The sequence below is a fragment of the Lissotriton vulgaris genome, chromosome 6, assembly GCF_964263255.1.
Source record: "Lissotriton vulgaris chromosome 6, aLisVul1.2, whole genome shotgun sequence".
NCBI classification, from domain to species: domain Eukaryota; kingdom Metazoa; phylum Chordata; class Amphibia; order Caudata; family Salamandridae; genus Lissotriton; species Lissotriton vulgaris.
The window spans coordinates 1,674,110,380-1,674,125,534 of NC_141694.1; the positions used below are offsets into that span (position 1 = coordinate 1,674,110,380).

General features: G+C 44.4%; 1 protein-coding gene across 1 annotated transcript in view; it reads left to right on the forward strand.

Annotated features, from left to right (window-relative positions):
- The first annotated feature begins 751 nt into the window (after positions 1-751).
- Positions 752-15,155, forward strand: part of PPP2R5A (protein phosphatase 2 regulatory subunit B'alpha) — an 885,130-nt gene continuing 870,726 nt past the window's right edge. Inside the window, exon 1 of the mRNA XM_086927850.1 lies at positions 752-1,224. Within this exon, the coding sequence (XP_086783976.1) occupies positions 1,077-1,224 (148 nt within the window). The 5' untranslated portion in view covers positions 752-1,076. The remainder of the gene's footprint in view (positions 1,225-15,155) is intronic.

Below are 15,155 nucleotides of genomic sequence, written 5' to 3' on the forward strand. Positions count from 1 at the left end.
GTTGGCTACAAACCTGTATTCAAACTAGATTCCCCCCTCTATGTTCGATTAATTAGGTGTCAGCTCAATCAACAGGACGTGCCTAAATTACACTCTTTCAGGCCTATTGCAAACGCCACGCCCCTTTTAATTCTAAATTCATCAGCAGCTACCACACATGTTCCTAAGATTGTCACAGAAACCGAAGGCCCAACCCACAACATTGTTTTCAGCCTTCTTTCTGTGACGTACTTCTCCCCATCTCCGGCCGCGTGATATTACTTTTTTTGATGCTGTTAACCTCCAGGTTGAGCTGAATGGATTGGCTGCTCGGCGCGTCACTCTCGAAAATGACATGGTACAGCCTACTTCGGAGTTTCATCAGTCGATCTAGAAAAGGGAAGCATTATCAAAGGTGCTTGCTGTAGAGTGGTGTCAGAACTGTGAATACTAGGCGTGCATGTCAGAACGTGACTGGACATGCGCAACAGTAGTTGCTAAAAATTAGAACATCGTTTAGCAAACAAAATTTAGATAATGTGTACACGTCAACATGCGTTGATAAGTGGCAGGTATCTATTTTAAAAATGTGGAACCTTTTAAAATGTATAAACGTTGAATCGTTATATACGCGAATAAAATTAAATAATTGAAGTTTACATTTAATTTAATACAATGTTTGTTTCCGTCTGCTGTCGATCATTGACTCGTTAAAGATGGCGCCTTCGCAGGGGAGAGCAGTGACTGCAGACAAGGCTCTAGTCCGCTCTCTATGTCTACATCGCGGGCTCTGCTCGAAGTGTTGTCGGTTGGGGGTGTGCTCGAGCGCTGGGCCCGGTCTGTGGTGGTTGCGAATTGGGCAAGGGGTCGGGGATTAACGGGAGAGGACAGGAGCGGACGCCCGGGGTAGTGGGCCACTCCATATTGACAATTGTCGGTTCAGGAGGTTCCAGGGTGCCAGAGCCAGCAGCCTTCGGGCGGACATGAACGTACCCCGCGGCATGTGCGGGACGAGAAGTGACCGAGAGAACGGGGCGGACAGCAGCTTTTGAGCGCCGCCCCCTGCCGGTGACTGAGCCGTTAGCATAGCCGCAGCCATGTCGGCTATCTCTGCATCGGAGAAGGTGGACGGATTCACTCGCAAATCTGTGCGCAAGGCGCAGCGCCAGAAGCGCTCCCAAGGCTCGTCGCAGTTCCGCAGTCAGGGCAGTGTGGTGGAGCTCTCCCCACTGCCGCAGCTCCGAGGTGAGGGGGGCTTGTGCATGTACTGTGCATTGTGAGAGGAGGCTTGTAAGGCACTTCAACTCCGTATAATTGTACGTCCTCTCTAGCACTCTTTAACATGTAAACTCAGTAGGCGATGTGTGAGTAGTTTATCCAGTTTTGTTTTCGTATCTATAGTTTACTGCCCCTCTCAGTATCAGTTCCGGACTTTCATTTCCAAAATATAGGCAAGTGCAGAACTATGCTCTATCCGATCAACGACAATTTGAGCATCAACGGGATTATTAACGCTATTCTGGCATCCCCCGATTTTGATTCGAGGGCTAACAGGTCAATAAAGGACAACTAAGTAACTGGACGAACATTTCTCACCATAGGCTTAAAACCGAGGTTTGTGGTTGGGGATGTCAAATTAAGGTGCTCATGTACATGCACACCTTGTGTTCTAGATACAATTCGTTTTGATAAATGCATGTATATGTGAATGTGAGTATCTGCTAGGTGATGCCGTGTTCACTCTTCTGTCCACTTAGACACAGACTGGCAAGTAACACTTTGTGTACGATATTATTACATCATGTGGCTCGTCTACTGTTCATTCCTAGTGGTACTTCTGAATGAAAGGTGCCTCTGTATGGAGGCCTAGTTTTGAGAAAACATAGATTGTGGACGATCTCCTTACTTGACATACTGAGTTGGTGTCTGCTGGCTGTCTGCTCAAAGAAAGCATCTTTTCAGCAGCACTTCTTTAAACTCCCAAATATGGTTGAGTTCGAGGCGTGCATTATAACAATGATCTCTGAAAATAGCATGAGTAATGACAGACCTTACTGAATCCACCTGTTTATTTTATTCTAGCGTGGTCCTTGCACCAGCTCCTGTCACAGTATGAATTGATATGAGGTGTATACCATCTCTTCTCTTGTGTGTAAGCTGATACCCTAGCCATCTGAAGTCAATACTTTGAGCTAGCTATGTCTTTTCAAAGCAAGGGGTACTGAATACACCCCAACCTGTCGGTGTGCTGGCAAATGTTCCATTTTTGTTTCCTTATATGTTGTCTAACAAGTGTCTGGGATAATACCAGGCTCAATAACACCCCACCTTGTTCCAGGACCTCATGAGAAAGTTCACATCCCAGTGTTTCTATCCTTGTGATTGACTGGAACAGGATGACACACCGCACTCGCATCTTTGCTACAGTAGAAGCTATTAAACACAGCCTTCTATAGGGGCAATTAGGTAATGTGCTGTGCTTGATGCCCGTTACCTCCCCTTATGTTGTCATTCTAGAAATAACAAACACAACCTTTAAGTCATTATAAACACACATTGACATTTCAGGACTCTGCAGTGCGTGGGGCACTCTAGAAATCATTTATAACATGCTGTTTGATGAGTTACATCACTGTGGTAGTTTATATGTGATGTACAAGACGAGCTAAGACCCCTGTCACTCTTCGGACCTTGGTGTGTGTTTTATGCATATTGCATTGATCAGTCACGGTGTGCATTAGGCCTTCTAGACCGGTGACAGCTTTCTCCTCATTGAATGCTGTTTGTAAATCCAAAGGGCATTAACTGTAGAACGCAGGCAGTCCACCTCACTGGAAGTCATTCACAAAGTCCCACTGCAAGTTAAGGAAAAATTCATAACCCGCATATTTCACACACTAAGAAACGTAGACCTACAGACGAGACCGTAGTAAAGATAATTGGCAGGTCATGAGTTAATACTGGGTACAGATTCATGTTCTAAAATGTCCTGCTAATCGCATATGGTAACTCCCTAACCTGATTAGTGAGTGCTACAAGATAGGCAGCGTTCCCAAGGAAGAATACAGAACTAACCAAGTGCCTGCATGTGTTGCAGATGTGCAGCGTTCCTGTGGCAAGGAGTGTTCAATACTTTTAAAACTCAGGTTTGCCCAGGAATCCTCGGGGTTTGCAAAGAGGAGGCGAGGCATTGGACTGAGTGTCCTAAAGCAGCGATTCACTGGTGACGTATATCTGAAGCAGCAGATCAGGAGCGTTGGGAAGTGCTCCCAGTGTAGTTTTTAAAAACTGCTTACAGAAAACGACGGTTCTTAATTTTCACAGAGAATTTAGTGCACAGTTCACCAGCACATCGTGTTTCAATCTTAGTTGGGCAGACGGCAAGAGACGTGTTGAGCTGGCCTTCAGTTCAACATATATGTCTGCTAAATAGTTCCGCTTGGTATTGTAGGCCTTCTTTGGAATGCCGACTTGAGAGATTATTTCGACAAGGAACAGTTAGAACGTGAAAGCTGAAAATAACTGAACAATTCTTTCCCGACTGGAGGATGTGCCGGGACACTTAATTGAAAACCATATAGTTTCTAATGCTTTTTTATATGGCTATGTGTGTGTTATTGTTGCCAATTGGCCACAGATCTGATGCATTTTGAGTTGGTCTGTGTACATCCTCTCAATAGAAACAAAATACGCTGATGAGGATTGAGTGCTTGACTTGTAGTAGATGGAAATGTCAACTATTATTCATGAGGCACTTTCTTTCCCTACAGTAATTATATTTTTAGTGCATAGTTGGTTGTAAATAGTTGTGGTTCTAATGTGCTTATTCATAGTCTTAAAATCTATGTACTGGGGATGTGAGCTGTGTGGACTGTGCCATACAGCTTGTTGCACAGTTAGTATCCAGGCTATATTAAGATTCTGCATGACTGAAATACATCCCATTCCTGCTCTGTGCTTTTAGAAACTAGACCAATGAGCTATCTCTTCCTCATATTGGCTCCTGAGCACACTGTATCGTTTTGTTGCTAAAAGTTTTGATTTCAGTAAGTTTCTGGCAAAACACTTCAAAATTTGGCTTTGCATTTACTGTTTGGCTTGTAATTACTGTCTTTTGATGTATTCAAACTTTTGGACAAATACGAAGCAAAAAATTATCTTGGCCTTCACCTCGCTGTAATTTCTAGGTAAACCAAGCGTAATGCTGTGCTTTTGCTGCACTTTGAAATTGTGAGCAGAACAATAGTAGATCCCGCAGACATTCTATTAGTGTTTTAAACCTGCTTTAATCTCGCAAGCTATTTTTATGGCACCCTCTTTTTATTTTTTTGGTCACAACTTTGCTGGCTGACAATAACAAAAAAAGTGGGAAAACTATAGTGTAATAGTAGCTATATTGTAAAGCGTCAGTACATGCTTTTATAATGTAAAGCTTGTGGGTACTTTGCCTTCAGATCTGTTTACTTGTAATATCAGTCCACTTAAGAAAGAATAATAGTATTTTAAAACTACTTTAAATTGAGTTAGCTCAAGAAAACAATCTTTGTGTACTTCATTGTATAAAATGCAGCCTATTTGTTTAATACATGGGATATATACCTACTATTTTAACACCTTAGGAGCGTCGAACGTTCAGCGTCCAGTGCTGAACATTCGAATAACGGGTGCGGCCCCGTCGGCCAACGGACGTGCGCAGCACTGGCAAGGTAGTGCTCGCGACGACCGTTGGGCGACGGCAGCACTTGAAGGGTTAACATACTGAAACCTCTTGCCCTCTGAAAGCTGATGCTTTGTTCCAGCGAGAAACCCAATCTACATTATGTATCTGTTTATTTTTAAATTATAATTTTCAAAATGGTGCTACTTGTCCAAAGTTTAAACATTTCACAAGCATTCTAGCGAAAGATTGGACTTTTGGATTCTTAAGAGTAAACCAAATTTTAAGCCTTTGCTTTTTTGAACAGGCCTTTTGCTGCTTTGAAAGCAACAAAAAACCTTTCCTGATTTATCCATTTCTTGTTTGTAAAAAAAAATCCTGGCATCTAGACCTCAAAGTGGATGCCAAACTAATCTAATGTTGCTTTTTACGCTTGGAGCAGCAGCTGCGTAATGGGAAGCTCATCCCAGATACCTGTGATGAAACTTTAGAAGGCTGCCAATTATTGTCCTCAGACTAGTCTAAGTGCAATGGACATGTGCTGGTTTTGACAGGGATTTGAGGAAAACCCTTCTCAATAGTTATATTGGTAGTAGAAGGATGTCTGTTAATGTTGTAAACCAGCACAAACATCTGATCCTTATTTTAATTCATATCTTTCCTTGATAACTTTACCAAATCAACCAGGTAAAGCAGTAAAACTAACTTGCATCTAATGTGGTGACCACTGTGGTGATCTAGAGGTACTTCCAGCCATATTTTTAATTAGTTAATGTGCTCCTTATGCATGCGGAACACTAGCTTGTCCTTCCAGAGTTCTGTTTTGTGGGGTGCCTGTACTTCAAATTTCAATTAAGTGGAAATCCTGATTTTGTTTTCATGTTTCTGTTGGTAGATATTTGTGCTGAAGTGTTGTCACACTCATTCTGATTGTCCTGTGTGATCGTGTTTCGTTGTGGCTAGATCCATTTCTACATCTGTAATATTTATTGTTGTGGTCAACAAAGGGTTTTAGCATTTTCTCTTCGGCACCTGGGCGTAGGTTTTATATTGCATGAATGGTCTTGGTGGAATGTATCATAGTCTGTCTGGTGTTTCTAAGCTGTTGGCACATACCCTTTGCTGTTTTTTTGTTGCAACAATTTCGACTTAAAAGTTACTCGAAGCTCTTTGTTTTGAATTGTTTCATGGTGTTGTGCTATGCATTTTTGGTGCTTGATTACAAGGCACTCCTTGACTTTGCCTTGCTATGCCTTTCAAATGTGAAGTTTTGACCAGGTTTTGGATTCCTGCTATTGTTGTCAGAAACATAGGGAGTGGGCCAGTCTTTCTATAGGGTAGTGTCCAACGGGACAGATGATACCCACAATACCCGTGCAGGGGCCAGTCGTTCCCTTTGTATCCCACCAGGATAGAGTGGCCTGGCCTGTCCTTAGTGACAGATGCGAACCGACCATTGGGCTGAAAGGGCTTTAGCACCCACTTAAAACTCATTGGCGTAGGCTGACAGGGCTGAGTCTACTGGCTTGACCTTCAGTTACATCTAAAGCGTTTCCTACAATGATGGTTTAGAGCCCAGACAAGCCACTAGGTGTTTTTATTACTTTCCAAAATCGCTGCCACCTTCCTGCCTCCTATTATATACTTGATTGTTTGAATGCCATAACAAAACAATGACCTACCATATTTAATGTGGATTGGTGGAAATCGGCAGGGGTCAAAAATGCCATTATCACACCCCTCACCCATCAACAAGCAGATAATAAGGGTATTCAGAAACAATTCCACTTAAACATGCAAGCCACAATAAATACCCATCACATGGCGGTTAAAAAGCTGCGCTATGCCAGAAGAATTTTGCCTTTAACAGAAAAAGTCTGTACATTTAGACCAGTGTATTGAATTATAACATGCATCTAAAAAGAGTTTTAATTATTTCTTGGTGCTGTAAAGCCAGTGATATTGCGCATCACAAGAGAAAGATTGTGTTTTGACATCTAATAAAAAAACCTAGCATATATAAACCTGCTTACTTATGATTATATATCTGGGTGTATGTAGGTAGTTATATAAGCCATTTTTGCACCATCAATAGATATCTATGAGCAACCTGAAGAGATCTGGAATTCAAGCAGGGCTGTCCAACCTTTCACTGGCTGATAAAGTGGCTATCACTAAGTTAAGGTTAGAACGTGTTATTTCCAATGATGCAAACATTGGAGCATAGCTGGTTCCTGTCAGAGGTGGCATGGTGGGCAGAACAATGATTGACTAGAATTCAGCCTCAAGCAGTTACCAGTGGTAGAGATTACTTCAAGCTTTTTACCCATTGCTTTTGTGCTTTCTTCAGTGCCACCCTGTGAGAGCCTAGACCGGGGTCCTGTGCTCACTCCATCATAGGACTCAATCACCGACTGAATAAAGCATATGGGCCAAATAAGTTTTAGGGCTGCTTGTGCTCTAGTTCTGAGGGTCTCTGGCTCTTAGTCTCAGCTGGACTATTCCTAATAGAGCAGGCCAAGGCTAATTTGCTAGTTTCTGTGTGGGGTGGTATGGTGGGCAAAACAAAACAATCATGCACTGGAATGTGGTCCTGACTAATTACCACTGGTTGAGATTAACTCAAGCATTCCACCAAGTACTTTTCTACAAAATCTGCTTTAGAAATCACTACGGAGAACACAGCATTATATATTTGTTAAATGACAAAGAAGGGTTCTGTTGAGAATGCTTAAGTTTGTAATCTGGCCTTCCAGGTGCACGTGGGACTATCATGGCATCCTGGCCTTTTCCATGTTCTGGCCTCTATTCCACTCTTAACACACAGTGAGAAATCTGTGCTGATTGTAGAGTATTTACCATCTGATATGGGCTGGGTGTTTAAGCTCCTACCTTGTTGCTTTCTCTGGGCCGCTTAACCTTCACACCCTGACTGCCTTTACCAGCTGGACTATCTGCCATCTTACAGCCTTCTTTTGTTCCTCTGATGGGATTTACCCACCACACCTCCAAGGTGACTGATGGTCTCCTTTGGTCCAGAATAAAAAAAAATGTAATGGGCTGGGTGGTCTGCAGAACAGCACTGAGGGACAACAGAAGCGTCCTGGGAGATGAGGCATCAGCAGGAGACCACTGACCCAACACCCTGAGCTGGCATCAACCCCTACCCTCCCCTTCAGCATATATTGCTGGGGACCTCGAAGCAGACTTCTGCACTAACCCTATCTTCAAACAAAGACTTTAAACCCTCCTTTACTGCGCCACGAATTCTGCGGCGAGCGGGTGGTCGTGGCGCTTTGGTGCTCATGACGGCTCCACGCCGTCATGAGTCACGGGCTGCGTGTGCTCGTAACGGCGTTGTGCTGTCATGACTCCGCATGCTCATTAATTTGCCCGCACAGGCAGGGAGTTAGTGCCGCTTGGGCGGAGCGGCAGGACGGCTCCACGCCGCCATGAGCAGACGTCTACCGTGACTCATGACGGCGTCGAGCTGTCATGAGCACCCAAGGGGTTAATGCAGAGATGATCCTCATGGCATAACCATGCCCCTCACATCAGCCTTCATACACTGTTTGTATCAGTGGGGGCCCTAGGTTCCTCTTTCTGCTGCCCATCCTGTACCTGTGCTATCTTTGAAGTAAGCATCTATTGCTATTGCCAACAATGTATATGTTTTGTGTGGGAGAAAACCCTGCAAAAACGGTACTTACATTGTGCCTTTTAAGTGTCTTTTGGGATGTGCAATGCTGCGACTGCCTTTGAAATAACATTTCATGTTTGGAAGGTGGAGTGGGGTGATGTACCACATAATATTGTGGCTGTACTGCTACTGTTGATTTCAGACCCAACTGCTGGCATGGGGCGTGGTGGCCATCTGGCAACATGTATCCACTCAAGTTGGGCTATCCAAAATCCTACCTTTGTGAGACGTTTGTTCCATGCAAATATCACTTGCAGCTCACCTGGGAGAAACCTTCCCCTAGGATTTTGTGTAGGAGGCCCACAAGGGCAATTTGGTGGAGGTCTGTCTGCAGGAGAATTTATTGAGGAGTGCAAAATAACTTTGCAATGGGGAAGTGTGGTGGAGAAAAGTTAGAGGGGAGAGGAGTACAAGGGACTGTGGTGTAGGAAGAAAAAGTGATGACGTTGCTAAGGATGTTGATGGGATGAGAAGAGTTGGGAGTAGGAAAGGCTCTTTGGTGAATCTAAAGAAGGAAGGCAGAATAGGTCTATTGATAATTGGGAATTGAAAAGGGATCAGAAGTGCTATGTGGTTGCAGGATGATGAGTAGAGGAGGAACTTGGAAGAAAGAGGGGGTGAAAGAGAGAACAAGAAAATGAGCAAGAGAGTGTGAGAAAGTCTGAAGGTTCATAGAGATCCAGGAGAGCATAAAACATCTAGAGAAAGTGTAAGACCACAATAAAGTTACAGAGAGGGGGAGAGAGAGAAAAAACATTGGGTTGAAATTCAACAGACATAAGGCTGTAGACATTCATGAACTGTTACTATTTTCAGAAATCACTACTATTTATTACTCCCCTTCTACTATTATTATTTAAATTTATATATAGGGCGCAACAGCTACCCAAAAAGGGTTTCCTGGTGCTCGCCAGTACCGGAGCAAAAGAAAAAGAGGCGCAACTGACTGATTGAAAAGCCAGGTTTTTGTCAATGCATCCACATAAAAATGTCTCGGGGAGGCAAGATGGCGGATTGAAGACGCCGCAGAGTTGTAGCTGGGTCTGAAGGTCTGTAGCTCCGAAACTCCTCGACTTTGGAAACAATTTGCTATGAACGACTTGTATGCTGCCAGAATTCAATGCTTATTGCTTAAATATTGCGGAACTTTGTGTACGGGAAACAAGGAAAAGAAGGAATTTAGTTTACGACGGCTGAAGGCTGAATGCTACTGGCCTGCCGATGCTACAGCTGCTGCTTTGGCGCGGTTCAACCGGCAGGAGACAGGTGTACGCTCGGTCTCCAGAAAGGCTGTGCTGGGCTAGGAGGCTGCTCGACTCTTGGCTCGGTTGCTCTGGTCTCAGCCCGCATCTTTTTTCATCAGTGGTTACGGCAGGGACGGCTGGGACGCTGTTACCTACACCGAACGGATCCGGAGGGATTTGCAGTGTCCTTAACGTTATGGCCCCAAAGAACGCACCGAGGTCTGCTCTGGCCTGGAGGGGGGTGCCTACAGCTGAGGACGGTCCCGAACAGGGGACAATTGCCATTGCGGTCAACATTGAGAGTGCTGCAGTTCGAACAGCCGCGGGGGCTGGAAATGTCACTCATCTACCTACGACATTGGAGGGCGCAGGGAAGCATGAGAAGACGAACCTACAGTCCAGTAAGCCGCAAGTAATTCGCCCCTCTATTTTCTCCGCCCCTGATAAACCCCCGGCAGCCAAGGCTAAAACCGTTGCTCTGATTAAGTGTAACAATGTTACCGGTACACAGAGAGCTCAATTGAAAGTAGCAACAGGAGGAGGAGAGGTATGCGGAGAGGAGGTGAGCAAGAAACAAGATACTGACACTGGGGTTACTGAGTCTCTCGATGGCGATAAAGGGGAAGCACTGAACTGTATTGCGGCACACGACAATACTGTTGTTGCAGACCCGGAAGAGAATATAAGAGGGGGCATGCAGAAAGGGCTGAACTGATCAGATACGGATGATGTACTTGGTAACAGTAGTCCGCAGGTACCAAAAGCTATGCAGTCCGAGCAGTATGGTGAGATGGAGGACGAGTTGATTGATGGCGCAACTAGCACTAATAAAAGTGCTACTAGTATCTGAGAGAGTGGATGGACTCTCCAACGATGAATACGAAGAGATTGTGGAAGAAGAAGAGTCAGTAACGGGGTCTCCTGCTGATTCAGGCAAGCAATTGCTACGAAAGAAAGGAAGATCTAAGGCAAAGAGTAAACTGAAGAATACTAATCCCTTTACTCTCTCCACTATGATCTCCTACTCGAACACACGAGGAAAGCCCATCAGAGATGAGAGTCCTCTGCGCAAGTGGATTCAGGGTAAGGGTGTCAGGTCCCAGCCGGTTGCTGTTAGCTCAGTCCCAAATCCTATATTTAAGGTCATTGCTGGGTTCGCGCATTCGCGCTCTGCTTGTAATTGGAGTCAGAGAGTAGCGCGATTTAGATACAAGTGATACTTCCTGATTGTTCCACAGCTTGGGAACATTGGCGTTCTAGCCTTTGGGTTCTGTCGGCCATTTCGTGGGCTCGCGTATTTCGCGCGGAGCACTTCAACAGTCATTTTCCTGGCGGTTGGACGCGTCTTTCTGTGTGCGTCTCAATAACCGCTTCAGTCCTTATCTGTTCCCCTTCGGAAACCGGTATTACCTCAGAGATATTCTCCGTGTTCAGTTTCCGACCCCCTTGAGCACTTTTGACGCCTCCATTTGACCCGTCAGAGTGTGCTTCTATTCAGCTCCGTATTCTGTCCCGAGATCCAGCGCAGCCTTGAAGTCTCCATTCCTATCAAGTGTCTGGTAGGAAGATTCTCTTATATTCTGTGGTGCTGAAACTTCATGTAGGCGGTAAGAATTCTATTCCTTGTTAACCGCCAATTCCTGAATACTGCAGCATCGTATTCTAGAGACTTTTGTGCCTTTTCCAAGGGTTGCAGTATCTTCGGACTTTCGGACAAAGTAGGGCGTGATTGGGCTAATTTTGGTATAAAGTCTCTAGGAGATTTATATGGGACAGTGGGTCTGTTAGATTTTGAAACACTTAAACTTTTGTATAGATCGCCTGAACTGATGCGGTTTAAATTCATGCAAATAAGAGATATTTTCCTTACTAAGATGAATCTGATTGAAATAAGCGATTCTAATATATGGTCATGCTCGTATTCGGAAAATAAGAAGTCGCTAATTAGTGTAGGGTACAAGTGTCTCAGTCTATACAAAACTGATGATTGTCCTAAACTGGCTTTAAAATGGACTATCAGATTGGGATTAAATGTAACCGCGCAGAATATATCTTCTGCATTTTGTAACATAAATAGAGTGGTACAATCTTCAAGCTTAAGACTTCAATTATATAAAACCGTATGCCACTTATACTACACTCCGCAAAGAATTTCCAAATGGACGCAAAATAATACTGTCAGTGACCGCACTAAATGCCCTAAATAAGGTCTGGTGGCAGCAGACCTTGATCATATGCTTTACTCATGTCCATCATTAACGGAGTACTGGACACAAGGCGGGACCCAAGTGGGTAAAGGAGCTGCCGCCCATACGGGATAATCTAATCCTAGGCGCCTGGAATTTAGCCTGATTAGTAGACCGAAGAGTGTGTGAAGGCAGATAGGGGTGAGCTAAGTTTTGAAGGTCTCTCAGGGAGCCCGAAATGAAGGCTGATCTGGGTACCCGACAGAGCAATCTGGCAGCGGAGTTCTGCACCCGCTGTAGCTTGCGTGTCACGTCTTAATTGGCTCCTAGGTAGAGAATGTTACCGTAGTCCAGTCTGGAAGTAACAAGAGCCTGGATTACGGTTCTCTGGGTAGGACTAGGTAGCACCCAAACAATTTTCTTCATCCATTTCAAAATGGTGAAATGGGTTGCGGCCACCTTCTTGGCTTGTTGATGCATAGATAGTAAGTAGTCAGTGATGAAGCCAAGGTTGCCGACATGGTGGGAAGGCTGCTGCAGCGCACCCATTTCTATAGGCCAATGTTGAGGACCCAAGAGATCTTTGTGTTTCCCCAAAATCAGGACCTCTGTTTTTTCACTATTGAGTTGAAGAAAATTGGCTTGCATCTAGGATGCAATTTTGCTCAGCCCAGACCAAAGAGCAGATTGCTCCGACTCCTTCCCCGCAGAAAGAGAAAAAATAATCTGGTTGTCATCGGTTTATGAAAATAAAGACAACCCAGACTCCTCAATGATCGCTGCCAGGGGTCTAACATAGATGTTAAACAACAGAGGACTAAGGATAGACCCCTGGGCAACTCCATAAGGAGAGGAGTGGATCTTTGAGTTGGCTGCAGGAGAAAAGACCTAGAATGTGAGATCATAAGGAAGGAAGTTAGCCAGCTAAGTGCAGGACCAATGACCCCCAAAGGCTAGTGATTCCAGAGAATTCGCACTTGCAGCTCTAGGTACTCCAAAAACTAATCGGGAACTGGAGAAAGTTGGATATTGATATCTTTAACAAACTCCTCTCCACCAATGTCCCTACCTTTAAAAACATGTTTACTTCTGACTTACTGTCTTTTCAAAATTGGATTCAGAAAGCCACGGACATCTGCCTTCCTCCCTCCATTAAGAAGGTGAATAATCACCGCCCCCCTGCCCCCTGGTTTTCCGACCGGCTAAAAATTGAGACAACTAAATGTAAAAATATGGAAAGACGCTGGAGGAGGGTTAACGCGCCTCATGCCAAACTATCATTCTCTCTGTAGGACAGCCCCTCGCAGACTGTCTCCTCAACTATAACTGATGCACAGCATTGCTCTAAAACATTGTTTAAGATGGTTAAAGAATTATCGGGCTCTGCAACCCAGCCCACACCCCCCAGTCTGAAAAAAGTGCATTGGGAGGACCTTGCTCCATTTTTTACGCACAAAGTGGAAGCAATATATTCCACTCTGGACGGTATTAAACCAACAAATTCTTCTCCACCACCATCTACTCATTCCCAGCGAGCCCCTTTGAACGATTGCATAGATATTCACGCTACTAATCCCACCAATAAGTTGGAATATTGGTCACCACTAGACATCTATACCCTAAAACAGCAGGCTCCCCGTGACCTCCTTCCTATAACTGTACTGCAGCAGCTTGAACTGCCAGCACTTAAAATTATCGTGGAACTTTTAAATGCCTCCTTAAAGGAGTCCACTGTTCTCTCTGAATGGAAGCATGTAATGGTCATTCCTTTGCTAAAAAAGGCCAACTCTGAGCCTACGCTGTCTTCGAACTACCGGCCATTCTCCTTAATTCCAGTATTTTCTAAGATTTTGGAGAAGCATATTAATGGGCAATTGTCCCATTTCATTACTAATGTACATATATGCGATGCATGCTTGGGTGTTGGTCCTGTGCTGTCATGGACTTCAAACAATTACAGCACCAAAGTGAACCTGACATTTCATACTCTTTAACTATGAATGGCAATACATGGTTGATGATTTGACCCACTGTAAGCCTCTCAGACCTCCTTTTGATTGATTGATATAAACAAAGTGGTCCCAGGTACTACAAATAGATATTGGCTTCAATGATTTCAAAGACTTAAGTATCACAACATTGTTTTTAATCACAACGTGTACAGTTGAACAAAATTCATAAAATACATCAACAATTAATCACAGTAAATGCCCCTGGATTTATTGTTTTATGAATTGTTATATTCAGTTTATTGTAACAAATTATTAGTATATTTTTATTGAGGTTATAATGACCAGTGTTTTATTGTTTATATAGTGTCCTCACTTCTCACTCACTACCTTCCCTTCCCATTCCCCCAGGGGCATTTACTGTGATTAATTGTTGATGTATTTTATGAATTTTGTTCAACTTTACACGTTGTGATTAAAAACAATGTTGTGATACTTAGTCTTTGAAATCATTGAAGCTAATATCTATTTGTAGTACCTGGGACCACTTTGTTTATATCACTCATTCACCCAGGTCCCAGTGACTTATTGGGTAAACCCGTGTTTTTGTAACACTCCTTTTGATTGATTAGCGCAAGACTTTTAGAGCCCTCAACACCATCTTCGCTGGAGGACACATGGGTTTCAGCCATACCATGCAACCCCTCTGGATGGACCACCACTGTGTCCACTTCTCCTTCCCAAAACCACTGCTCACAAGCCTACACCCAGCGCAGGAACTGAAGCTAGATTACGGAAGAGCAGGTCAACTCTGCCCTCAGCTGCGCTCCTCCTCCTACTACATCCGACGGCAACTCTGTGGCCAACTTATTTCACAAATGGATCACCGACTGCGCAGACACTCTTGCCCCCCCCCTCCAGAACTCCGACAGACAACACACCACGAAAGCCACCTAGTTCACCACCAACCTCCGAGAATCCAAGCGCACCATCCAGCGACCCGAGAAATCCTGGAAGTACAGCAAAACCTCCGAAGCATGTTCCGCCTTCAAGACTGTCCTGATAGAACAACACCAACTCATCAGAACCATGAAGAAGAATTTAATTCAGAACAGTATCCTCACCAATTCCCCCAATTCTAAGGAACTCTGCCGCATCATAGAAGAATTCACCAAACCCCTTAGCGAATCATCTGACGTCCCTCCCAGGACGTCTGCAACAAACTACCATCTCAAGATCAGAACCCTCTAGAGTAAATTCAACGAGCTGAACCTAGGCACTGACTCTACTGTTACAACTGGCAATGCAATCCAGCCCACCATCACCGTCTGGACCCCTGTCACCACATTAGACATCGGAGAGACCATAAGAAGTATACACTCTGGAGCCCCCACCGACCCCTGCCCGCCCCAAATCTTCCACAGAACCGCCTTCGCAATA